Here is a 27,378-nt window from a genome sequence, read left to right on the forward strand (position 1 = left end):
TGGGAGGTTGCTTCAGTGGACATAAAAATAGGCTGTCAGGATCAGAGTCAATGGGCAATTACACAGTCCTGAACAAGACGTTGTAGAAGCTCGACATATATTGAGTGTAATAAAATATAATTGTCAACATCTCTAACATTATTGCCATGTCTTATTTTACTTCAATGCACAGAATTCTATAAATTGTGCATGATGCAATACCATCTAGCCCATAAGTCCTTTGTTTTAAACATTATATTCTAACTGCAATATGATAGCTGTGAACATGAAACCTCTGAACAGTTAAGAAGCAACTTGCCAAGAAGATGGAATGAGATATAGCATGGCAACATACAACACACTCAAGTAGTTCGTAGGAAAAGGCTCTGCATTGCACCTCACCTGCATCCCTTTCTATGCTTCTACCCCTGTATTTTTGTCATATGTACAATCATGGTTTCAAAGTTTTCAGTATCAGATTGCCTGAGCATCACCACTGTCAAACAAACGAACAGAAAAAAAAAGCTGGAAAACTGTTATGTACCAGTCAGCTTGTGCACATTCCTTTCTTCCCTGTTTTGCAGGTCACAGTAGAGAACTTCATCCGTATCCTGACAGGACGCCTGCCTGCTAACACTCCACGCTCGAAGCGACTTTTAACGGATGAGTACAGCAACATTCTCATTTACATGACAGGTATGTAAAGAATGCTGCCACAGCTTATTAACAAGAATCATTTCTAAATGGTATTTCATGTGTGACAACAAGGCTGGAGCTGCAGCATTATTCTATGAATTGTTTAATAGAAAGTCAAGTGCCTATCCCACTACTTCTTTTTATTGCTCTCCTCAGCTCTGTTTGCACTGTTTCTCAAGATTTATTGACTGCTATGCGAATAATGGCACAGCAGGACAGACAAGTTGATGAATTGAGTATAACTATCCCCATTTCGGTCTATGTTTAGAAGCACCCAAGTTCAGAAGTTAACCCAAAAGCATACACCGCTGCATCTCATATGGCTGGCATTTCACAAGGAGGAGACTGAATTTTTTAACGTGTTGATGAATGTGGTCCCTTCCTGGGGACGTCTGTCTGCTTATCATCAGAAATGATGCTGGCGAAAAAAGAAATCCTTGTGTTCCGTAGTGATTCAAATCTTTGACATTCTGTTTGTGAATTGGATGCTCTACCCATTGCACTGAGGTAATTTTATAGGAGTGGAGGAATAATGGCAGTATGTTATGGAGCTTAACACACATGTAGCGAGGCAATTAGGTGTGCCACTTTTCACGTGCTTCATGCAAAGGACCTGAGTGTGGTATATCAAGTGTTTAGACCTCATGTGTAACATTGACAATGCAAATTTATTTGTTGGTACAGCCAGACTGCTACTGTAATGAATAAGAAACATGAACTCTTGTTAGAGAGCATGTCAATGAATAAGCAGCTTCAAAGTATTTTAATGTGGTAACAGGTTTAAATGACATAACTGTGTGGTGAAGTGCTTGCGTTGGCATTTATCATATCAAATGTGGGTTCCTCTTGGCTATTACTGTGACGTTTCGTTTGCTGGGAAAAGGGAACAGTCTCATATTGTTGTTTTGTCTCATTCTTTAATTTGTGACAAGTTATCCCCAATCTTTTCTTTATTGTGCTGCAGATCTACTACTTCTAAATTATCACAGTTAAATCTGTACTACAACATTGTAATGTTGCAACTCATTTACCAATTTGCAAATGCACATTCACTCAACTAATGCCAGCACTGGTCATTGTTCAAATGAAGACGATGTTATGAGCAGTGCATGCTAGCACTTAGCTGTGGCATGTGGCTTTATTTTCATCTCATAAAATCCAGAAACTGTGCACATAGGCTCTGATTAAAAAATTGAATTGGCAGAAAGCATTGTGGGAAACCTAGCTTTACAGTTAAAGGGTTTATTTCTTGTTGGGCGCTGACTATCCGCGGGGAATTTTATGCTTAGAATTTCATCAGCCTTGCAAAGTTCTCTAGCACAATGTGACCTTGGGATTATGCAATGCAGAGCTAGACTAGCATTGATTGCCTTCTGTGGTTGAAGGGGAGAGATGTATACATCCACAATTGATTCTGACACAGAATATGGAAGCAAGTAGAGCTCCAGTGTGCTTGTAACATGCTTTAACCATTCCTTACTTTGATGATTCAGGCCATGGTGGTGATGGATTCCTCAAGTTCCAAGATTCTGAAGAAGTCACCAATGTTGAGCTGGCTGATGCATTTGAGCAGATGTGGCAGAAACGGAGGTAGGTTATTATTGCATAAGATCTCAGCATCAGAGTTCTTAACTTGCAGTAAACTTGCTGCTGAAAATAAAAATATCCGCAGTAGTGTTATGAGAAAGTTTCACAAGATGACATGAGTACCGTAGTGGTGTGAAATTCGTCGTTTCTGCAGCAGCACTGGAGGTAGCTAAATATGAGCAGACTGCATTAACCAGCTGCATTGCACTGTGCTAATAGTACACTTGCATGGTAGCCATGATGATATCTGTACATACTTCCATGTGTCAGAGGTTGCATGTTTGCAGGTGTGAAGTCAGTTAGCAATAGACAGCTTTAGTTTAGTGTAATAGCAGGCTTAATCAAATAGCAAGATTAAAATGTACATGCGCCCATAGAATTTAGCGTATGCACGCTATTCCTCATATTTAACATTGTTGTGTTTACGCGGCTTGCATAGTTTAGGTAAAACATGGCGGTGGTCCTGGCAGCCCGCTTCGAACTGAATTGGGTGTTGCTTTTGTAAAATTCACTTCGTTCTTAGCAAATGAACGTGTAAACAGCTTTCACTTAGTCTTAGGCCGGTTTGACAACATGAATAACCTTGCAGAATTTTTGAGATTGCTTCTCATTTCATATGCGTTGAGAACTAATGAGAGAAATGATTGTGATGGTGATCATTTATTGGCATCTCCTTTGACATGGGGTGGTGACAAATTATAACATAGCCTGCTTGAGTTAATCTGATAGGCTATACATGCTTTTCAATCTGCATTTTTCTATAAATCTCCTTAACCTCTTTTTCTATTCCTCAAACCTTTTGGTATAGCAGCACCACCTATTGGTGAAATCACGAGCTAATAGGAATCGCATGTAGCCTCCAAGATCTCTGAGGCCATGGACGGCAGGCTTGTACTGATTTCATCGCAGATCAGCAGACATGGGGAGTACGAATACGTGCTCCTGGCTGTCATTGTGCTGCCTCTCACACTTTTCGGATGCACAGGCAAAGTTGGCGAATAGATAAAATCGTTTATGCGCACTATGTATGCGAGGATTTAATGTAATTGAATGGTGTCCCGCACTTAAAATACACTACCACACTATACTAAATCTCGGGTTCTGCATAGTTCGCTTGCGAAACGATGATGCCATTTCCCTTAACCCTGCCATTACGCTAACATTAAATGGTCCCTGCAACAGTTTGGACAAATTTTTTAGGTGCATAGGGTACAGCTACGGTAAAACATTGACACCACAATTTAAGTGTCTCATATTATGAGAGCTTCAGACAATTACAAGTTACGCCCCTCCCTAGCCATGCTATTTTTCCTCAACTTGTTTGCCGAGCGATTTGGGCTCAGCTCCGCCTTCACCAGCTCTGCGTCATGATGTGGTGTCATGGTGTCTACTTCCGGTGTCTTGGAGCCAGTGCCCAAAGTCTCTCCAACCTCTCTGGCTGTCGAAGCCTGGCTGTCGATGCCCCGCAAGGGCTATCCAAGCAGTGTGTGATGCGAGTGTTCTGTGGCAGTGCCAGGTAGGTCCAGTATTCTAGTAAATGCAGGCAAGCTGGGAATTTTGACGGATGGAAGGAGGCGTGAACTAAAGTACCTCTATACTACTGTACTACTGCTGTGATGAAGGGGCTTTAGCCTAAACATGAGCCACCTGCATGGTGCAGAGTTTAACCAGCCAAATACAGAGCTAATCATTGCTCTAACCAAGTCTAAAGCATTTGAAACATTTGAAACGATATGTTCATGATTACGCTGCTGCCGAAAATTTGCATCAGCAGCAAAGTAGGGTACACTCGGTTATTGCTTTATTAGCTCTGTGTTTGTCTGGTTGAGCTCTGTGCCACCAGGTGGCTGCACCCTGCTCATGTTTGTGCCTCTGCCCATCTGGCAGAATGCCCAGCGTGCCTGTGTTTACCAAAATACCAGACATACGAAAATTCTCTATTGTGGTAGTAATCCTCTGGTGTGGTGAGGTGATGGCTGCAAACACATAGATCTTGGCGCCAACCAGATACCAACACTCCGATGCACTGCAGCCACTCTGCTCACCTGTTGCCTTGCAGAGGAATACAACGTCACAGCTTGGCATATCACTTATCGCTAGGTTTGCAGCTTGCAACACAACGAAGGCAATTCATGGTCCTCGTGAAAAAAAACCTCGAAACCAACACTGGCTGCGCAGTTCGCCTCAACACGGAGCATGTTGTAACACAAGCAGTTGACACTTGATGTGTGCCAGATGTGCTTGAGTGTAGTGATAAATTGTCGTGGGGTATTCTCTTTGTTACTTCTTTTATATATATAGAAACCAATTAACGAATATGCCAACTATTACAAACATTTGTTCACCGTAAAGTTGGTAAAATTATAGATGGCACAACCTGGGTAGCCAATCAGATAGCTCGCCCAACTGGCATCACGCATGCCAGCTCTGTAGATTGTAATGGGGCGGCTGAAAACTCAGGGGAGCGGCGCTGCTGCGATTGGTAGCAGTGCACATTTTTAAAATCTGGTAAATTACCTTACTTGCACAATTCTATTGCGCCCCCGATTGTAATGCAGTTATTTTACTGCCCAAATATCCAAAAAAGCAGCTTGGTGCCGATTCTACCGCACAGATCAAGTAACGAAACCTGAGTCGACGTGTACCGTGTTGAAGTGATCTTATGGAACAGACAAAGGTGCACAGACACACACAGCTGAATCTTAGCGGCTATAGTTGATTTTGAATTCCGATGACATCTCCTTTTCGCTGTCTACCGACCACAAAGTCATCTTCAGTTCCTTCTAATGCATTAGAAATTGCTTTGTTGCCGCCAGTTGCAGACACACGTCTCATGAACGCCTAACACATGTGACCCTGCCCAGTTACCCTGTTCTTTGGCCAGAAGGATCACCTTACGCTTGAAGGATCCCTCGTAATGATGTCTGTTTTTCCATCCTGCCACTGGACTAGCTCCACTAAAGGCAGTTGAGCAGAAGCATTGCGACTGGCATATAAAGCAAACTGGAAAATGGCGACCGCAAACCAAGGCATTAAACGTCCGTTTGATGGCAGTGTGGCTAGCTACCTTGCAATGAGCTTTCTTATTATTGAGTCTCAGTTCTGTTTTTGACCTTGAATAGAAATAGTTACGATTGTAACCTGCATAAGAATATGAAGCATTTCTTATTCAAAAAATGTGCGCGTTAGAATTGTGCAAATATGGTACACGCTTTACGCGGAGCACTTAAATGCATCAGCAGGACCTACCCTAACGACTTAGTGCGGTTGTACAAAATCATTTCAGGGTCCCTTTAAAGTAAGCCTGTGTAATGAGATGGGAACCACAGTGGCAGATAAGGGATAAATACATTTACAAAATGATGCTCCAGGTCTTTCTTTCTCTTGTAACATTTCTTCTTGCACCTCAATCTTTGACGCTAAACCCTGGGCTACCCGAGTTCAGATTTCCTTCTCTCACAGTGCACGTCCCGTGTACACCATGCTATGTCATGGAACATGTAAATGTCTAAAATATGATAAAAACATGCTTAGTCTAGGGTACTACATTTGTTCCGCATCGCAAGGTGCTGCACAAGTCACAAGCAATGTGAAGGCATCCAAAAAGTTTTACTTCTTACTATCATGCATGGAACACATGATGCCCATTTTGTCTGTAGAGCTCGAGGTCAAGGGTTTGATCTCGACTGTGGCAGCTTTTGATGGGGACAAAATGTGAAAAAAATGTGAAAAGGCTCGTGTGCTCAGATTTAGGTGCACATCAGAAAACCCCAGATGCTCAAAATTAATTTGGAGTTTCCCACTACAGTGTGCCTCATATTCAGATAATTGTTTTGGCACATAAAATCCCAGAATTCAAACATTTTGTCTGCATTTGTGGCTGTTATTAAGTCTAAAATATAATCCTGAGTAGCCTTTCATGCTGTTCTGTTCTGAGCAAATGGTTTTTTTCCTTATTGTCTTTTCAGAAAGTGTTGTGTGGTTCTTAAGAAATGCTTGGCTATAGTCTATTTCATGATATGTTGGCAGCAAAGTGGAAGCTACAGCTGGCTTCATCCAATCGGGAGCATGAATGCACCGTGTGCCTCCACGGCACAGCATCATGTGCTTTAAAAACACGGTGTGGTATTAAACTGCTCTGCCAGCAATAAACCGTATACCCTCGTCTCGACCGATTCAATGCAAGGAAAGCAGTTGAGCACAATGTCGCAGGATAGATCCTGACTGTGGTGGCTGCATTCCAGCGGAGGAAAGTATGCAAAAACCTCATGTACCGTGCTTTGAGTGCATATCAAAGTAACCCAGGTGGTCAAAATTGCTCCCCTCAACTCCCTCCTGCCCCCATCTTAAAAAGAGGAAGGTGAAAAGCATGTTTGTCAATTTCTGAGCCATTAATTGTGTCACTTCTGTGTAAATTTATGGAAAATCAGCTGGTGATGTAGGTATTTTTCTGTTTGTCTTAGTCAAAATTCCTAAACAGTCAGCTTTGTTATTTTCCTTTTTTCCGCATTGTCTTGTCGCATTGGACACAAAGTAGAGAGCCTTGTTTAGTGCACACCACACTTGTTACGGTGACATTTATGTTTCTCGGCAGTTTTCATAATATGCTGCAGAGAGCAATGGAAGGTGCTTCCTTATTTTGTTTTAGCTGGAACGGTACCTGGTGAAGCCTCGAGTTGAGCAGCTAACATTTTCAGATATTTAAACTGCAAGTCTCCGAAGCAGATAGCAGACGGCAATACTGAAGTACGACGTCAAGTTCCTCCATGGCGCTGTAATTCATGGCATGCATTAAAATAGTGTTGATTTTTAAATTTTTTTATTTAATGAATAGAAGTTGCTTTGCTCAATATCTGTGCAGTTTTCATTCCTCCAACATTTTTGGGCAGCATGAATATTCATATATTTAAACCAATTTATTTTAAACATTTGTGTGTATATTAAAAATTCACATTTTATTTTTAGTTATTGCATTTGATACATGTAACTAACTTTCCATTAAGATTAAAATGGAAACGAATGTGTCCACGTGCGGAAATGCAATTTTAAAATATATTAGTGCCTCAGCTTTGATTGAACCAAATCTAGAAGTTTTTGTTGTTTTGCATGGTGTGCAATTGCTTTCAGAAGGGCACATTGTGTTGTGTAGCTCACAGCATTTGCAGCACACGTGTACTAAAATTATCTGCATGCAGGCATTTATGCTATAGGTCTTTTGTCATGGCAGACTTTAAAGACAAATATGGTTTTTTGATAACACAGCCCTATATTTACTGGAAGGGATTGACAACTAATTTTCATGGTAACCCCTCTTCTTCTCTTTTTCTATTATTTAGTGCAATGGAAAACTTACCGGTCATAGTGTCTAAATATGAAGTGGTGATGCGGAAAATGCTGTGGAACATTATTTAGCAGACTTTTTCAATCAAGTTGGTTCGCTCGGTCAAACGCAGGGCCCCTCCCCTGACAGAGGAGGGAAACTTGGCGGAACCCGAGTCCAGTAGCATCCTATTGGGAATTAAGCAGTCGATTAGCTCTTTGCAGCTAATGGTCCAGCAACTAGCAGAAAGCATGGTAGCGCTCGCAGCAAGAGTGACACGTATTGAAGCACACATGGTGCCTGCAGGTGCTAAACAAATCCAAGGTATCAATCATGGCGAACAACTCAACTAGAAGCTGGTTGTGTGGCAGTGAATGGACAAGCGAATACGCGGACCTAGACAGCCTTTTTAGAAGGCTCAAAGAAGACGTTAGCACTGCGACAAGGGTTGTCCAAACCGAACTGAACATGGAAACGATGGACGCAAGATTGGCACACCTATTAGAGGCAAAGAATTGCATCATGGCCAGGTGGAAAACGCAAAGACTATATCGCAGACTGTGAAAGAAAGTAGCGGCACTAAACCGGGAAATAGAAGCGCATCCGATCAAGCTTTCCAAGCAACAGTGGAACGAGGTGTGTGCATCAGTAGACGGACAAATGAGAACCGGGCGAAAATGGAACCTCCTAAAGAAACTGTTAGACAACAGGAAATCTAAAGGCAATCAGAGATTGGCAATCGATAGGATTTTACACAAGCAAAAGGAGCAGGGCAAAACAGAGAGCAAGTTCCTAAAGGAGCTGGCGGAGACGTATCTGCCACTGGGCTCGTCAGGCTATGGCAACTATCCACAATATGCCGGCACAGATGTCGAAAAACTCGACACGCCCTTCACGGAATCGGAAATTTGGGATGCCTTACAAGGCCTCAACGAACGCTCTGCGGCAGGCTCTGACAGGGTTTCGAACAAACTGTTGAGAAACCTAGACGGAAAGTCGGTGGAGAAGTCATCGAAGAAATCAACAAAGCATGGGAAACGGGACGAGTACCAGAGGTCTGGAAAGAGGCCTCGATCATACTAATACCGAAACCTGGTAAACCACTTGCAGCGGAGAACATGCAGCCAATTTCGCTTACCTTGTGCGTAGGCAAGACGGTGGAACATGCCATACATAAGCGAGTATCGCGGTACATAGAGAGGGCCTCTTCCCGCATAACATGGTGGGCTTCAGACCGGGCCTTTCCACACAGGACGTGATGTTACTACTCAAAAAGCATATAATCTACGGCATGACCAGAGACACCAGAGGCCTACTGGCCCTGGACCTAATGAAAGCGTTCGACACTGTCAAACACAGATTTCTAATGGAAGCGATCTTGGTGATGGGGCTCGGCCGGAAATTCCACTCTTACATAGGCTCCTTCCTCAGAGACAGGATCAAAACAGGACAGGCCACGTCCGATTGGTACATGCTGGGCGCGAGGGGCACCCTACAAGGGCTAGTGCTCTCCCCACTATTATTCAACCTAGCAATGAAAGGGCTCTCGGACCGGCTGACGAGAGTGACCAACGTCAATCACGCCCTGTACGCAGACGACATTACGGTGTGGTGCCCGGCAGGGTCCGACGCAGAAGTCAAGCAGGCTCTTCAAGAGGCGCTGGACACAACGGAAGAGTACCTGAAGGAAACGGGACTGCGTCTGTCACCCAGCAAATCGGCACTGTTGCTGTACAGGCCCTCGAAACAAGGCATGAGGAATTTGACGCCTATCGATCAAATACCGATCAAATCAAACACGAGTGCCGGCCAGCTGGTCCCCAGAGTGGGCACTATAAGAATCCTGGGGCTGCTAATTGAGGCTAAAGGCGGCAACACGCAAATGGTCATGAGGCTCACATCTAAAACGGAGAACATGCTCCGGCTGATCCTCAGGGTGACGAACCGCAGGGGAGGGCTCAGCGAGAGCAATCTCATCAGGCTTTACCACGCTTTCCTCATGAGTCATGTAAATTACGTAGCCTCGGTGCTAAAATGGACCAAGAGAGATGCAGCTAAGATAGACACACTGATGCGCAAAAGCATCAAAAGGGTACTAGGTCTTCCGATCACTACAAGCACGGAGCGGTTCGATCGGCTAGGGGTCCACAATTCGCTAGCACAAATCATCAAAGCACAGACCAAGGCACAGGTCGTGCGGCTGTCGACCACCAGGGCCGGCAGACGCATCCTTGAAGAAGCAGGCATAAATGCAGAGGCAGAGTGCAACGCACGCAAGGTCGCACTCAGCGCGGCGGTCAGGGGCACCTTCAAGGTAGAACCGCTTCTGAGAAACGTCCACCCACAATCCAATGAGGGGCACCGAAAGGCGAGGGCCCCAGCACATCTGAAATCGACCGCCAACTGCCCGGGACTGGCAGCATTTGTAGACGCTGCCCAGTACGGCCGCAGCGACCGGTACGCGGCCGTCTCGATACGCTGGGATGGTACGATAATTAACGCAGCATCGGTCAAGGGGGTAATGTCCGAAGGGGCCGAACAGGTGGCAATAGCCATGGCAATGAGGGACCCCGAACGGCCTTACGTCTACACAGATTCGCGATCAGCGGCCAGAGTATTCGCCTCGGGCTCGATATCGTGGGAAGCGACGGCCGTCCTCGGCAGCGACGGAGCCGCGGGTCATCACATCGTCAAATGGTTTCCAGCCCACATGGGGGCCGACGTGAACCCCGACTTACCCAACGTCAACGAGCTGGCGCACGGACGTGCACAAGGACTCGCGCACCGCGGCGATCGTGGCGAGCGAAGTGGCGGGGAGGGAGGGGGCATCGAGACCCGCTACTCACCTTCAACGAAATAACAACGCACTATCAGCTGTCGAGGAGGACCTTTCCACTCCCCCACGCTAAACTCGCTAGACTACAGTCGTCTATATTCAGAATGCTTCAGACAGGGTCGTTCCCCTCGAGAGGCAGACTGAGCCTGTATTCACCAGAATTAGAGCCGCATTGTCTGGATTGTGACGAATCGTACTGCTCGCTAGCGCACATGCTCTGGCAATGCTCCGCGTTAAGCGGCACGGTGTTCAGTAAAGAAGAAAACTGGGTGGACGCCCTGCAAAGCGACGACCACCAGACCAAGCTCTGGGCCGTCCAGAGGGCTCACGAAAGGGTGGAGGCTCACGGGCTTCCTGTCCCAACGTGGGTGGGGCCCGCAACCCCTTCCGACCACTAAACCAAGAGTGGGTGAGGAGGGGCTCCTCAGGACTCAATAAAGTTATTTCCTCCTCCTTTCAATCTGCAGTGACGATGTAATTGTTCACTAAAAGCATGCTGAAAGCAGTGATAGGTGAACGCGATAGCGATTATATGCCAGCAATTGTGGGAGGCTGATGACAAGTGCGGGCGTAGCTGTGAGAAAGTATTATTTTGTTTTATCAAGCCGTTGTGCCTGCAATTCACGTTTTCCGAAGTTTTATTATTTCTACAAGCTTCTGTGGTTTCCTGTCCAACTGCTTTGATCGTTAACCAGCCAAGAGCGTTTCTTTAGCCAAGCTAAAATTAAGTTCTCGAAAGCAAAACAACATTTTTATGCATGAATGCAGTTCAGCGTGTTGCCGAAGCCACACGTGTGCTAATACAGTATTGTAGTGCTGGCATGTATTAATGGCACAACTAGTAGATGGCATATTGTATCTCTCAGGGAGACCACACAACTCTGGATACCTACTCATGAATTTGCGTGCGTGCAACAGCATGTGTACTGCTCGTTAGCGTAGCCTTCCTTTACTTCGTAATACACATAGAATAAAGTGCAAGCATCTAATAATATACGAACTGCAATTTTATAGGGAGACGCTCCTCGAAAAAACATTTCTTTAATATTTGTATAGAGATTTGAATATCCACTCACTTATAGAGCATTTCAAGCAGATTTCAAATATGTAGTTAGTTTCTGTGTAGCTGCTATAGTTCTTAAGTCCTACACAATGGCAAAATAGTGATTTTGCAGGTACTTTATTGGGTGTAATAAATTTTCGCGAAACGCTTTGTGCTGTAGTTTATTTAGCTCTTTGAGACTGCAGAGTGCCGATATGCATTCAGTGTGTTCAATTACTGGAGCTATAAAAAAAATTATCATGAAAATAACTTTCTACAATTACAATTGTCTTATACTAACGAAATTTGGCCTGCATACTCTTGAAAACATGTACAGTGCTAATATCTACTTGAAATTGCAATATCTCCAAGCCGTAAGTTGCGAATGTACATGTTATATTTCAGAGAATTGAGAAAGAAAATTGGTTGAAATATTCAATTTTTTTTTTCATAGTTTCAGTAATTGTACACACTGGCTAGATATCGGCACTTTGCGATCTATAAGAGCTAAACAAGCTACATCACAATGCTTTTTGTAAAAATGTATTACATAAAAAAGTGCACATAAAGATGACTATATTTTGCCATTGTGCATCACATAACTCTAATACTATAACAGCTACACAAAACGTAGTGCCATATTTGAAATCTGCATAGAAAACTCTATACTTGACTGAATTTCAAAACCTCTAATACAAGTAATAAAAAAAAAATTGTTTCGAGGAGCGTCTCCCCTTAAGCACTAAGTATGCTGAACTTAACAGCCAACTTACGTACTGTAATCTTGTCTACTACATCTCGAAAGATTTCACCACCAGGTCATACCACTTGCTAATTTTTGAGACTTTCTTCGCCAATTTAAAATTATAATTCATACTTAAATTGCGAACAGCATGCTGGATTCTATCATTTCAATTCCATCAGTGTCTCGCTACACATTCTGGCCAATTGTCAGCCCCTTTAAGCTTTGCATGACACTTGTCACTTAGTGAATGCACCACCACAGTCTTTCGTGTACATGTTGTGTCCACTTTTGTAGAATCACTGCGAGTCAGCCAGAGTTATTGAGGGCAATCACTCTTCTTGTAGTACTTCTTCATTCCAAGGCTTGGTATGCTTTGAAAACAACTGCGATGTGAAACAGTTCACTTGTTTTCCAAATCTTGTAATGTGCACATGTTTACTTGCTTGCAGGTACCACGAGATTTTCTTTATGATTGACACATGCCAGGCAGAGTCCATGTTTAAGCGTTTTTACTCGCCTAACATCCTTGCCGTGGCCAGCAGCAAGATTGGTGAGGACTCGCTCTCGGTGAGCTCACTGATGGCAGGTGTGCTGTCTCTAGCTTTTTTATATGTTTATGTTTTGCTACAGTATATGTACCCAATAGAAGAGATCTCAGTGTGAGAGTTGCATAGTGAGTGCATGAACTTTGTAGCACTGAGCTGCTCATAAGCAGTGTTCTTTTGCAGCATTTTAGCAATTTCCTTTCTACTCAAAACTGTGAAAACTTTTTAGGCAGACTAAACAAAATCATAGTATTCAGCTACTTGACCTTACCCAGCATATTCCACTGTCTGTGACACTGATATGAGTTTTGAACAGAAACAGCCTACTGAGAATACAGAATCTTGCATCATGAAATGTGTCTGCTTCTGTTTAATTTTGTCTGGAGTTTAGCACAGTATAAATACAATATAGATTTACAAACTCGTACGGCTGCTGGTTCTTTGTGCCAAGCTCCTGAACTTTTGGATTCAACAGATGTCTTCAGTCAGGGGTAGCAAACAGCAAAAAATGCTGCTACATGCAGGTTCTAGCTTTGAACAGGATAAGCATGTGCAAACTATATTGCAATGAGGACATTGTGCTATACAAGGAGTACACAGTTTCTCCTGTCTGGATGGTCACAGTGAACTGATTCATCATTAGTACAATGAAAAGACAACATTTGCGGAAGATGGGGCAGGTGCTAGTTCCATCCTCCACGTGTGTCGTCTTATTGTTGTGTTAGTATGTGTCAAATGAAGCACAACTAATTAGGCCAGCAACAAGTTTTGACGAACCACAGTAAGATGGCAACTGCAGCACAGCGAATATGGGAAATTCTGCACACTAATAACTGATGTAAAATATGAACGAGCATAAAAGATAAATGGTGAAATTTTTATATTGAATATTGGTTTACTCTATTGTGGTTTAGAGGCTTTACTGTGCCATTGCACTCATATGCAACTTTATTGCAGCACCATGGTGACCCGACGATAGGAGTGTATGTCATTGACCGGTACACTTACTACGCACTCATGTTCCTTGAGGAGGTTAGCACCAACAACACCAAGACTATGGCTCAATTTGTGAGTGTTGCATTGATTGATGCTTACTAAATGCTAGCCACAACTACTAACTCAGAGATGATGTGTAAGGTTTCTTCACTGGCAACGCTGTATTTCATTCACACATGTTTATTTAAAGGTATGCTTGAGCTAACAGGCGTGTTTATTTTTTATGCGAAAGTGTCAAATGGCTCATTGAGCGAAAAACCTGATGTCCCGCATCTGTAGCTGCACCTAAGTTCCCATTAGCTGCAACGCCACGTCACGAGCACACTTTGACGGAGAAGTGTGGATGAACGGAAACACCTGCTGCCGCAGTAGTGTGCCAGGTGTTGTGTGAGGGGAAAGGGCATGCCAGCAATGCCAGATCACCCTCAAGGCTGTTTCACATGGCGCGATTGGGGCGAAAAAAATAGCTCTGTCGCGCACCTCGCAGAGCGATTTTCGCTGACAGCTTTCACATGCGTTAAATTAAATAGATTGTTACAAAATGCAACATCTGCTCCTCAGTGATTGCTCAACTTATCAAAGTTTTGTGAACATGCTGGTGGAGCACTGCAACCCTCTAATGTGCCGGCCAACTTTCACAATTTCATTGTAATATGCGCACTTTATGGAGCTTGATTATGATTGCCATAGTGACACTAATAACTTTGATTCTCTCATTTGTGCCTAATACTATAGAAGGAAACTTATTTCTAAAGAATACAAATACAGTCGCCAACTAATTTTTTCATAACGACTTTTCAGACCTGTTCATTATATGGGCCTACCTGTGCAGCAGCTACACGAACTTAACCAGTGTACAGTGGCAACTGAAATTTAGGCAGACATTTACACAAACATTTCATGAATAAGCTTCGTAAACATTTGTAACACAGATCATCCTAGCTGCAAAAACATAGAGCAGAGCATCTGTTGAAAGCTTCCCTACAGAGGAAAGCCCTCACATTTTTAGTGAATAGTCAGTCTTGAGCAATCAACAGTTTTTTGTATTTTTCACTTCACTTCAGTATTTTTTTCGCTACGACTGTAGTATTCTCGAAGTACCAAGGCTGGCAGGTCTGCTTTAATTTTGTATGCTTGTTGCTTTATGCGAGTGAACACATCCAAACAACAACAAAAACATTTCTTTACGTTGGTATCCAGTGACGCATGTCGCACGAAATCGGAGACCTCCAGCACTCCACCTGCACATTCACAAAATGTTCCAAGACTTATTGCACCGTTACTTCTATGCGCATGACAACAGTGAAAATGGATTAGCATTGACAGCTGCATTAGAGAAAGAAGTCACCTCATTAACGAAAACATGGCAAAAACATTCATTTGTGGTGCTTTGGAGAGCACTTTGGGCTTTTCCATTGGTTTCGACTCACTATTTGGTAATTTATTGCAGTCACCCTGCTCCCCTCCTTATGTTGGCCGTGGTGGGCATTCATTATAATGAAGTAAATTCAGCTCTCCTTTCAACTTCATTATAATGAAGCTTTATTGTAGTTATGGTTAACCTGACAGAACCCATTGTAATGTGTAACATAATGTTTTATGAGGTCTGTTTTCATTGCATGGTTAAATGTGCCATGTTTACCTTTTCATGCTGTCAGGCCATTGCATACTCACAGTAGTGGCTGTGTGGCCGTGATTTTTGCCACTGCACACAAGGCTGTGGGTTTGATTCCTGGCATTCCGATTAGGGTGCACCTAAAGAAGCGTTTATCAAGAGTGTGGTAATCAATCCAGAGCTCTCCAGTATGGCATCAATGTTGTGCCTTCTGTGCAGGTGTGGGACACAAGACCGCTACAGTTAGTGACCTTTATTTTTTGAACAACTTTAAGAGATGATCTTGGATGTATCACAGCTTTGATATTGCTCAAGTTTGCAGCAAAATTATTTTTGGGTCTGCCTCATTAAATTAAAGACATTGGGACCTTGGTATGTGGTTCCTGTAGAACAAAAAAAAAAAGAAAACTATAAGAATACACTATATGAAACTTGACTTACAGAGACTGACAACCTAGAGAGACTGACAACCTAGAGAGACTGACACCTAGAGAGACTGACAACTTAGACTGACAACTTAGAGAGACTGACAACCGATATTTAAGGACCTAGTTTTCTATGGCGCAATGCAGAGCTCACCCTTAGTAGTGTTTACATTGGCAGCGGTTACACGGATATTTAGTAAGCAGAATTTTTTTTTCACTCACTCTCTCTCTCTCTCTCTCTCATTTTTTTTATCTGAGCAGCCTCTAAAAACAAAGCAAGAGTCCCTCCTCCAGCAACACTGAGATAGTTGATAGCCCGCATAGCAAATTGTAAAATCCGCCCATCATTCTGTTCTCACAGGAGTAAGTGTAACTGTGATTAACCACCTACATTTTGACCTTTTCAACCAGAAAACACCCGTGTACTTAGATTTAGGTGCACGTTAAAGAACCCCAGGTGGTCGAAATTTCCGGAGCCCCCCACTACGGCGTGCCTCATAATCAGAAGGTGGTTTTGGCACGTAAAACCCCATAATTTAATTTTAACCTTTTCAAGCACTTTTGAAAGTAAATATCTGGTGCAAGAAGTCCACGATGTTGTGCAGACATTTCTTATATTTCTACTGCGTTTTTCCCTAAGTACACGCCTGCATCAGGACTGACTGGCCACCATCATCGTTGTTCTGTTGATAGACGAGCCAAGCCAGGAACTGCGCACACTAGTAGAAGGTCATGTGGTGGGCCTCTTATGCAGCTTCATGTTTTTACCGCGTGGGGTGCCAAAGGTAATTTTTCGCAACTCTTAGCGATGAACTAAAGTTATAAGCGTTTAATGAGAAAAACATGGCTTGTTTTGGCCACTATGATAGGAAATCATTCCATAAGCGGGGTTATCTCTATTCATGTTCCGGGCGGTTGTCTGTCCCTTTAAAGCAGCAAGTTGCAGCAGAAATCTTGACTGCTTTTGCAGCTTGTTGGCAAGTAAATTTATGTCCAAAGAAAATGCATAAACAGTGATGCCAAGCTTTCTTTCTTTATTTTTTTTTTCAATGATGCGAACCCAAAGAAATGCAGTGTTGCTGCAAAAGTTGAGGAGAAATAAATCAGTGGTGAGCACAAAATTTTAAAGCTTTTCTAATAAAAATGCAGGTCAGTGCAGGGGTGGATCCATCGTAACATCAAGGACGAACCTTCAACACTATTAGAGAATGGGGATGTGTGTTAACTGTTCAATTTTACCGGCACAGGAGTATCAGCATGTCTCTTTCTCAGAAGGGGGGAAGGACCTTAAGGCTCACTCTCCGGATCTCCCAATGAGTCAGTGTGTCCTTATTAGGATACTCCAGGATCAATTTATACTGCGCTGCAAGTGTGGCTGGTACTAATCAGCAACAACTTTGTACTTCTTTTTAACAAGCTCTTCCTTAATGCCAATGAGCATGAATGTACTAATCACTTAGTAATGAGCTAGCAGTTGTCAAAGCTTCATGGTGTTTAGACCCGCCTTCACCACATACGCTGCCCATATTCTCTGTTGCAGTTACGTGTCTGTCCCAAGTCAGTGTGCATCTCAACAGCAGTGTCACGCAAAGACTTGTTTACACGTAACCTGGACCAAGTGCCTCTGACAGATTTCTTTGGGAGTGTGCGCAATGTTGAGCTCACTCAACAGAAGGTCACATTGAAGCCCCTGCCACCACCAAGCACATTGCTGTGAGTGTGGCAGCCAGCTCTTATAGTACGTTTGCAGTATTACAGGCACTGTCATTGTTGTCTTGCAGAGACTATGGTAATTTTTCAGGATAACATTTAGTGTTGTAATACTAGAAAAATATTACTGTTATGCCTCTTCCATGTGTGATTAATGTAAATGACTGTGGCACTTCACCAAAAAAGGTTCCATATTTTACTTTTCAACCTGGGGGGGTGGCGGGTTTATCCTGTAAATGTCCACCTAATGGACTTCATTTCGGCCACCGCTGATTGGTTGAAGCTGTCTGGCAGCACCAGCCCAACCAATCAGCACTTCGGCAGCAGCCGAAATGGACAGTCCACAAGGTGGGAACTTAAAGAATTCTTTCCCCCCACCCACCCTGCACACCTGGTTCACACGCTTCTGTTCAACTGAGTAAGCAGTTACGGTAGGTACTGAAATATTGCTTCTTCTGAAATAAATTTATTGTAGCACTTTTGATTACGGTGGCGATTAAAACAATCTCAGACTATGATTTCATGAGAAACAGGTGATTTTAGTGACATAGTTTTCAGTTTATGCAACAATTGTGCTACAGTGTATTGATTGCTTTAACTAGAACTCAGCATTGTTAATCTACTGCCTGCATCAGAAGTGCGTGGGTCACAAATTTTGTGAAGAAGCTCAATTTCTTTCAGTTTGTGCGTAGACTTCTAAATGACTAGAGTCCTGCGTTGGTCATATGTTACTGCAGACTGCAGTTCCTCCATTTCAGGCTACGAGCACAAGCTACATGAAAATTCTGTCTTTCCACAGATCCTGCACCCTGTAAACTTCTGATGCTTACAATATTTGTTGTTGTTGATCATAACAGGAAGCACTGTTATGTTATTACTGAAAGGCACAGAAGAATTTCATGAACATTTCTGTGAAGTAACATATGAGAACATGGCAACAATGCAGGTGTTTTTGGAATAGTGTGTTCATATAGACTAAATATAGCTCAGAGTGTTGTATTTTTGTGGAAGTTTATTGAGTGGAAGGGCAAAGGGTTAACCCTTTTAGGCACTGCATGTATTGTTGTACTTGACAAAATAATGCCTCAAAAGCCTAATTAAATTAGCTAATAAAAATAATGTTACTTAATACGTGTTGCCTACATTTTAAGATGCTTCTGATCACACCTAAATATGCTGTAAAGTTGATTAATATATGTAAGTTGCTTCATTTTAGTCTAATAATCTTTCGTAAGGGAATCCATTAACTCTTTACAGCTTTCTGTTCATGACGAGGAAGATGCACTAGAAGCTCCATGGTTACCCTCGCATTCAGGGAGTTTAATCGAACTTTTAGTGAAGGGAGTACTCTTCTTCTGGGTGATTCCACGAGATCAAACATGCATGACCACTTGATATTTATTATTACCTATTATTACTATTATTATTACCTCCGATTACCATAATGTTTTCCAGTATCATGGCCGAATTAAATGCAAACTAAAACGTTGTGTCGAAAAACTTCTCTGCTCATTTTAATACACTTCACAGTAAATTAGTTCCATGCATTTTTTTATGCTGTCCACAAACAAAAGAAATGTAAAATTCCAAACAAGGCCCAAATCAGAAAAATTTTGTAACTTTGATGCATTTTGATGCGTTTTCTATTTCACACAAAAACTTGAAGAATGTGTCAAACATAGAACATCTTTTTTTTCCAACATTTACACAAAACAATATCTTCCAACATGAAACACAAAGGAAGAAAAAAATACTTAAATAAACAAGCTTTTTCAAAACTCATTTTCAAAAAATGAAATAAATAAAAAAACCGGTTACAATTTTTGAAAAAGCTTTGGATGGAAGTCTACTTATGTCATGGAAAAGTGGGTGGGATATATTTCCTCATTTGCTTTATTCACAAAATATAACAGGCCAAAGTGGCCCATGTTGAGCATGCTGGCTTTAGTGCTGCGATTACTCATTCTGGTTTAACATTTACTCTCTTAAAAAAAGGAAAGGCAATGGTTGCCACAAATGAAGGAAGGTTTACCTTTACAAATGCGTTCAAGAGGCAGTCCCAGCTGTCACATTGTATGTGCTCAGAAAGGCCCGAAATTGGTGCGAGAAGCATTGAAAGTGGTCAGATTTTGATCCATACACGAGGTAAAGGTAAAGCCCGTCGAATGTTCAAGCTGCGCTCGACTACTTCACCTAGGACAAACTTTTTCAAGCTCAGCCAAGAGCACCCAAGAATGACGTTGTCAGTCATCACGAACGGCCAGAGAGATTACGTCTCAAAGTGGTTTATGACACATTCTATCCACGAGACATCCCCGATATTCAAAGCAGCTCACCCCGAATGTGCCATAGCCCTGTCGAAGTTTTACAGCATGCGTCCAAAATGGGTGCTGCTCGCACCACAGCAAGTGGTTTGCTTTTATTGTGCTAATGCCAACCTTTGTGCCTCCGTGCTTGAGAATGTGGCCAGCATGGAAATGTTATTGGAAGGCATGAAAACATTGTGCCTTTGTGGCTCCCCAACCACAGATTGTATGTTGCATGAATGCAAATGCTGCCCATGGAGTGAAATACTCACTTTGGCCAGTCTGGGAATGGTCGACGAGAAGGAGGTCACATTTACTGTTTGGGGAAGCGGTGACTTGATCAAGATGTCCTCTCCAACCCTTTTTGTGAAAGAGCTCAGTAAATGGGTGACCAAATGGATTCCTCGCGTATACATACGCCACACTCAAGCCGCGGCTATTCATGAGGCAAAGAAGTGCAAGCAGCGCGGAAGCATTGTTCTGCATTTTGATTTTGTGGAAAACTGGACAGCCCTTCTCTCAAATGAAACACAATTGCACCATTGGCACAAGAGACAAATATCCATTCTCATCTGTACCGCCACAACAAGGAAAGCGACACACAGCTTTGCTCTCATAAGCGACGACATGCGTCACGACGCAGTGCACGCCCACTACGCCCTAGGTAGAGTGCACGAAGCGTTAGATGAAAGAGCACCCCTCTGCTGTCACGTAACATACGCCAGCAATGGTGCAGCGAGCAATTTTAAAAATAGGTGCCAACTGTACGAGTTGTGCCATTCCAAGTGTACGTCTGTGAGGTGTATATTTTCTTCTACCGGGCAAGGTAAGAGTGCCTGTGATGGCGTGGGTGGACTCCTTAAACAGCAAGCTTCCCTGCACTACCTGAAGTCTGAAAGTGCCGCATCCATTCAGTCGGCTCATGAGATGGTCTCCCAACTTAGCAGCAACCTCAAGAGTGTGGCCCTGCTTCTTACTCCTGCTGCAGCCATCGAGGAGCATCAGCAGCAGAAGTCAGTGGAGTGGCATATGTGGATGTGTGCATGGTATGTGTGGATGAGTGCCTGTGATCTGTCGAGCGGACGTGCACTGCCCGTTGTGAGAACTGCCGCTAGCCAGCTGACGGTCATTAAACCCTTTTAAATACTAACTGCAAAGAACATGCAATAAATTTGTTCAAGCACCACAAGTAGTGTCAAGTTTGTTCTCTCTTGTGTCCCAGAAAACAAAGCAGAAAACACGTTCTCTGTTCTTGCCACAATAAAAAAAAAAAAAACAGGTGAACCTTCCTACGTTTGTGGCAACCGTTGCCTTTTGTTTTTTTTTAAGCGAGTAAATATTAAATGGGAATGAGTCGTCCTGGCACTAAAGCCAGCACGCTCAGCGTGGGCCAGTTTGGCCCGTTATATGTTGTGAATAAAGCAAATGAGGAAATATATTATCACACCCACGTTTTGCACGACATAAGTGAACTTCCATCCAAAATTTCTTTTTAAATTGGAAGTTTTTTTTTTGAAATTTTGAAGATTACTTTTTTTTACATGTCTATTTAACTATATTTTTTCTTCTCTTGTGTTTCATGTAGGGAGATCATCTTTTGCATAAGTGTTGCAAAGAGAATGTTAAATGTTTGACACATTTTTCAAGTTTCTGTGTAAAATATAAAATGCGCCAAGACGCATCAAAGTTACAAAATTTTTCTGATTTGGGCCATGTTAGGACTTTTTACATTTTTTTCGTTTGTGAACAGCATTAAAAAAATGCATGGGACTAATGTACTGTGAAGTGTACTAAAATGAGCAGAAAAGTTCTACGACACAACGTTTTTAGTTTGCATTTATTTCGGCCGTGAATTAAAAAAATATCGTGGTAAGTAATAGAAGGGTGCTGGGGAGGACGCTTTTTGGGAATAACATTTTCGGTTCCATGCAGTTTGAATATTCCTACATGACAAATAAAAACCAAACAAAACAAAAATGTCAAGCGGACACGCATGCTTGATCTCTCATGGAATTGCCCTTCTCAGAGTGCTTGAGATACAACTGAAATGTTTATTTTTGCAATGCCTTGCTGAAAGTATGGTTACGCTATGATAACAACAAGAACAGAAAAGAGTAACTGTGACAACACCATACACAAAAACAAGTGCAAGGTTGCCAGTGTTACTATCGGCATTAGTGCTTAGCGAGTGCACTTTTGAGAAATAGTAACTGTTTCACATGAAATTTTTACAGCATCTTCTTTATAGAGCCAACATAATAGCTTTATATGTAATTAAATGTGAAATTCTTGTGTGCATACATACACCAAACATCGTTTAATAGGCCCCTGGTGGCATGCGTGAAAACGGTGTTAGTGGCCATGTGAAATGACCACAATTACCTTGAGGTTGAAGTGTGGGTGTTTCGTGGTCTTATCTCATTGTACGGTTCTCCATATGATGGGGGCATTACTCTGAGGTGATCAAAAAAAGCAAGATTACCGTGCTGAGTTGGTTCTTGGGCTCTGCATACAGCACTGGCATTTACAATATTAGATTTAACATAGGATTTGCATGTTTCAGAAGTGCAGCACAAAATTAACCAAGTCTGCATAGTGACACCAACTACAGCACCTTCTGGACTGTGAAAATGTGAAAGCATTTTGCATCTGAGGACCTCAACATCGGGATACAGCAATATATACCAGCAATACCTCAAGGGGCTTGCTGGTTTTTGTAGAATAACCTTTCAGTTTCTCGAGGCAGTTAATTCTGCTACAAACTATAAAACAACCCGCAGTTGGTTAGCGAGATAATGCAACCAAGGGGTTAATTTTTCTGAGGTACAAGAGCTCCTGCAAAGTAGCATACAATGTGCAGGAGGCTAGGCTTCTTACGCTCTCAATGCGTCTGTGAAAGTACTTTTCATGGCACCCGCATGCCCTCATCTTAAGGAGGTTCATGGATGTCCATATGACAGGTGCATTACCTTGAGGCAGTCAAAAAAGCCAAATGCCTTGCAGAGTGCAGGGCCTCACACCCATGTGTTTTGCCTAAGACTGAGCTCTGCATGGCTCATCCAATGTGTGAGCACATTACACCAATTTTGAGCTTTTTATGCAACTTCTTTCTATAGAAGGCCAGTTGACTTGAGCCAGTACAAAGAGTTTGGCGCTATCAGCAATAATGTTTTCATGTGTTGAATTTTTATGTTTGCAGCAAATATCGTAACACTTGCCACATTAATGAGGCACAAAAAATATTCCTGCTCTGACTGGAGTGAAAAGAATCTACACAAATTAGGCTCTAGAAAATAAATTTATTTCTGTGGGATCCCCTGCTGACAACTACCACTCCTCCCCCTTCTTCGCCTTTCTCTCTCCCTCTCTCGCTATATATATATGTATATCATGCACATGTTTGCGTTGCCGAAACAACACTTTGCTTAATTTCCGACAAAAGTTTTTCATTGTTAAGGCATGCAGCCACTTTGCATCAAATTATGGTATCATCCTTATGCTATTTTTCAGAATAATTATATTTGAAAAGAACAAAAATTTCGTTTACGAATTGATGTATTTATATGATGTATGTCAATGACCTAGCTTGTACATGACTTGTAAAATGACCAGCACTAAAAATGGCGCCAAACAAAAGCAAGACAGTGCACTATAGCATGTTTTCTTGTTTGTTCGCCAGACTTGTTGCAGCCCAGGTTACAGTGGAGATAACCGTTGTTTTCCAGCCAGATCTTCCATGGCTACGTACGGAAGAGGGCGGGCACTATTTTGCAAGTCGTCTGTCAGTCAATCGCACTTTTGGCATTGTGGGCATGCTATATTATTCTACATTTAAATGTACAGGAACAAAGCTTTGCACTAGAACTTCAGTAGTATCATGTGATGCAAGATACACTCACTTTTGGTGACCTGCTGTCCAACTTGTTTGAAGAGCTGTTTGGAAGTGACTTGCGGTCATGGTATGGTAGTCATCACACGACGCATGTCATTTGATCACCCTCGGCAACTGATAGGCAGACAGTCGGAAGCAGGGCTGATTCCTGTTTAGAAGTCGCGAAAATTACGGCATCGTAGTTTGCCGTAAAATAAGGGCCAGTAGCTTCAAGAGATCTTAAATTTAGTGTCGTGTCTCCTGAAACCCATCTATTCTGAAAATTACCAAGATGTTTAGATAGGCTTTCCGCAGCAAGCAGCACATGTTACGACAGGGTCGGAGAGCCTCAGCTAGGCAACTCACCATGCCATCTGGTGTTGAGCGATCAGGCAGTGACGAGAACCTCTCCCTATGTCCTGTTTGATCCGCACCGATGGCACCGGCTGTTGGAATCTCAGCGCGGCCACCAGCTGTTGGAACCTCAGTGCTGACGCCCGTTATTGCAACTGGGTCGCAAGCCCCAAGGGTAGCGTTGGCCTGGCGGCCTGGGGCACACTGGAAGCATCCGAAGGTCCCAGCAAAGCATGAGGCGACTGCTAACAGAACAACTTGTTTATTCTAGCATCGCAAAGAGCGGGCGGTCAGGTCGACCGAAGTAGAGAGACGGGAGAGCACGTTACTCAACAGAAGAAATCGGAGCCTCTCTCCTGGCGTCCGGGGGCAGCTGCTCTTATACTCTTGCCGTCGCGGGCAAGAAGGAAGGTCACGAGATGACACCACGTGACAGCGAGGCACGGACGGACTGAAAGACATGTAGAGACAAGGAGGTGACGCATCAGCCGGGCCGGCGCCGTTCAGACCTCCTCGCTTCACACTGGGGGAGCTCCTCTCCCCGGCTGCCGCGCTTTGACAAGCGTGGGCACACACACACACAAAGACACGTGGCACTGAACATGCCGGGACGCGCTCGGCGGGGATGCGTCGCGGCCGCTCCGAACGGGCCAAAATGTCCGCCGCTTGGAACGAAGCCCCGGCGTCCGTTGAATCCGCGCCGGCTACTGCGCGCGTCATAGGCGAAACGTAACAGACCGCCCCGCCGGGGGAAGGACATCCCGATGGTCAGGGGACTGCATCCGCTGTCCGGAGGGATGTCGCTCGATGATGCTCATTACCGAAGTCGGTCGTCCCTCGGCGTTTCTTGAGCGCAGCGCACCGAGAAGGCCTCGTTCTCACGTGCAGGTTCACAGAGGACACTGCAAAGTGACTTCGGGAGAGTTCTCATTTTTCTCTCGTTCCCAGCAAGCGTTAGAACTACGCCGAAACTCAGCCGCTCAGTCAGCAAGCACGGCACAATCCTCACTAAGCCATGCCAGGCTCTTTCCCCTTTTATACTACTGCCTAGTTCCTTACAGTAGTCTAGCAGCACTCAGAACGCGTCCACAAATCGGAAAATTGCACTACAAAGTACATCATCACTTTGAAACACTACACAAAAGCAATATGTTAAAAATCCTGCCTCAGGAAGAAAAACATCAATAACAAACAATTTTGAGGCTGATTCCCACGTTAGGGGCTTCGACTTAAGCCATCGGCGTTACCGTTGAGACTCCCCTTTTTGTAACGCACCTCAAAGGAATATTGTTGCAAAGCGAGGCTCCAGTGCAGGAGGCGGCCATTTGTGAAAGAGATAGTCTGCAGCCATTGGAGAGCGCAGTGATCCGTTTCGAAGCATGCGAAGCGGAGATCGCAGCGAGCGACCGTACACTAGCTCAGCTGGCGAAAATCCCGTAGCCACATGCGGCGCGGTCCTCAATGCAAATATCACCCCAGGCAGACACAGCTCTCAGTCAGTTTGTTGTTCAAACCACAAGGCTCTCAACACGCGCTTCATGACGGAGTGAAGCTTCTCAACGGAATTCGACTGGGGGTGGTGCACTGAGCTGTGTAACAGCTTTACCCCGCACCTTTCGAGAAAGGCTGTCGTCAAAGCGCTAGTAAACACTGTGCCCTGATCTGATTGGATTTCCGCAGGAAAACCAACTCGCGCAAATATGGACAGTAGTGCATTGACTATCTCAACTGAGCTGAGTTCTTTAAGCGGCACTGCTTCAGGGAACTTTGTCGCTGGGCAGATCACAGTCAAAATGTGTCTGTACCCCGTGGCTGTTACCGGCAGAGGTCCCACTGTATCAATAACGAGCCGTCTAAAAGGCTCCGTAATGATAGGTACCAACTTCAACGGCGCCCTCGATTTGTCCCCTGGTTTGCCCACCCGCTGACAGGTGTCACATGTCTTCACAAAGTGGTCTGCGTCCCGAAAACACCCTGGCCAATAGTACTCTTGCGAGAGACGGTCCTTAGTTTTCTTAACTCCTAGGTGTCCGGACCACGAACCACCATGAGACAAGCGCAACAGATCCTGACGGTAGCACTGAGGCACGATCAGCTGATCGAACTCCACTCCCCTGCGGTCTATATACTTCCGGTACAGGACCCCACCTCTTTCCACAAAGCGAGCATTTTTCTTGGCGATACCTTCTTTGACAATGCAGCGTATGTTTTCTAGGCTGCCATCCTTCTTTTGCTCGGCTATCAAAGCCGACCGGCTGACTTTTAGCAACCTATCAAGTCCGTCTGACGTAGGCGCTATGAGCAAATCTGCAGATAGCTCTTCTAGCTTTCCCGCATCGGACATTTCCTCTCCAGTATCTGGTGCCTTCAACGCTACAGGCTCAATTTTATTCAGTTCGGGCGTGCTCTGAATATCAGCTTGCTGTGCCTCTGACCCTTTCTCATCGTTCGACAACGTCGGCCCCGCAACTACCGCCTTTGCAGCGAGCTCCCGAACCTTCGATCTGGTTAAGGCCTGAACGCTAGCCTCACCAAACAAAAGCCCCTTCTCGCGCAGGAGGTGATCGGACCTGTTCGAAAATAGGTACGGGTACTGGGGGGGCAGCATAGATGACACTGCCGCTTCCGTCTCAAGTGCTCCGAAAGGACCTTCAATAAGCACTTTTGCTACGGGCAGACACACGCTGTGAGCTTCCACGGCTTGCTTGATCCATGCGCACTCGCCCGTGAACATATCGGGTTCTACGTAAGAGGGGTGAACTACATCCATCGTAGCTGCGGAATCGCGAAGCACTCGGCACTCCTTCCCGTTCACGAGGAGGTCTCGCATGTAAGGCTCGAGAAGCTTCATGTTCTCGTCAGTGCTGCATAATGACAAAAACACTACTTTTGTTTTTGTTTCCGGACACTGCGCCGAAAAATGACCCGGCTTCTGACACGTATAACAAACGCGCGCTTGCCTCGTCTCAAACCGCTTTCTGCGTTCGGCTTCGGCTGTCGCCGTCTCCTTACGTTCGGTCGGACTGCTTTCACTCGCATCCGCACTACGTGTGTCCCCCTTTGCTCTCATGGGCGTGAACTTCGGCCTCTCAAACTTGGAGCCAAATTCACCCTTTTCACCGTCCTTAGCTCCGCGAGCCCGACGCGTCACGAACTCTTCGGCTAGCTCAGCGGCTCTAGCCACCGTACTAACGTCTGGCCTATCCAAGACCCAGTACCGCACGTTCTCAGGTAACCGACTATAAAACTGTTCTAGCCCGAAACACTGCAGAACTTTCTCGTGGTCACCAAACGCTTTCTCTTCTTTGAGCCACTCCTGCATGTTTGACATTAGCCTGTAGGCAAACTCTG

At 44.1% G+C, this 27,378-nt stretch overlaps 1 protein-coding gene across 2 annotated transcripts in view; it reads left to right on the forward strand.

The window, feature by feature from the left end:
• Nucleotides 1-27,378, forward strand: part of PIG-K (Phosphatidylinositol glycan anchor biosynthesis class K) — a 47,954-nt gene that overhangs the window by 9,327 nt on the left and 11,249 nt on the right. Inside the window, exons 4-8 of one of the 2 annotated variants that reach the window (XM_065430711.1) lie at nucleotides 564-675; nucleotides 2,169-2,265; nucleotides 12,655-12,772; nucleotides 13,708-13,818; nucleotides 17,327-17,524. In XM_065430711.1, coding sequence (XP_065286783.1) covers nucleotides 564-675; nucleotides 2,169-2,265; nucleotides 12,655-12,772; nucleotides 13,708-13,818; nucleotides 17,327-17,503 — 615 coding nt within the window. In that variant the 3' untranslated portion in view covers nucleotides 17,504-17,524. The remainder of the gene's footprint in view (nucleotides 1-563; nucleotides 676-2,168; nucleotides 2,266-12,654; nucleotides 12,773-13,707; nucleotides 13,819-17,326; nucleotides 17,525-27,378) is intronic. The other variant, XM_065430710.1, reaches the window with a different exon arrangement.

Source organism: Dermacentor albipictus, chromosome 1 (assembly GCF_038994185.2).
Source record: "Dermacentor albipictus isolate Rhodes 1998 colony chromosome 1, USDA_Dalb.pri_finalv2, whole genome shotgun sequence".
In the NCBI taxonomy this organism is placed as follows: domain Eukaryota; kingdom Metazoa; phylum Arthropoda; class Arachnida; order Ixodida; family Ixodidae; genus Dermacentor; species Dermacentor albipictus.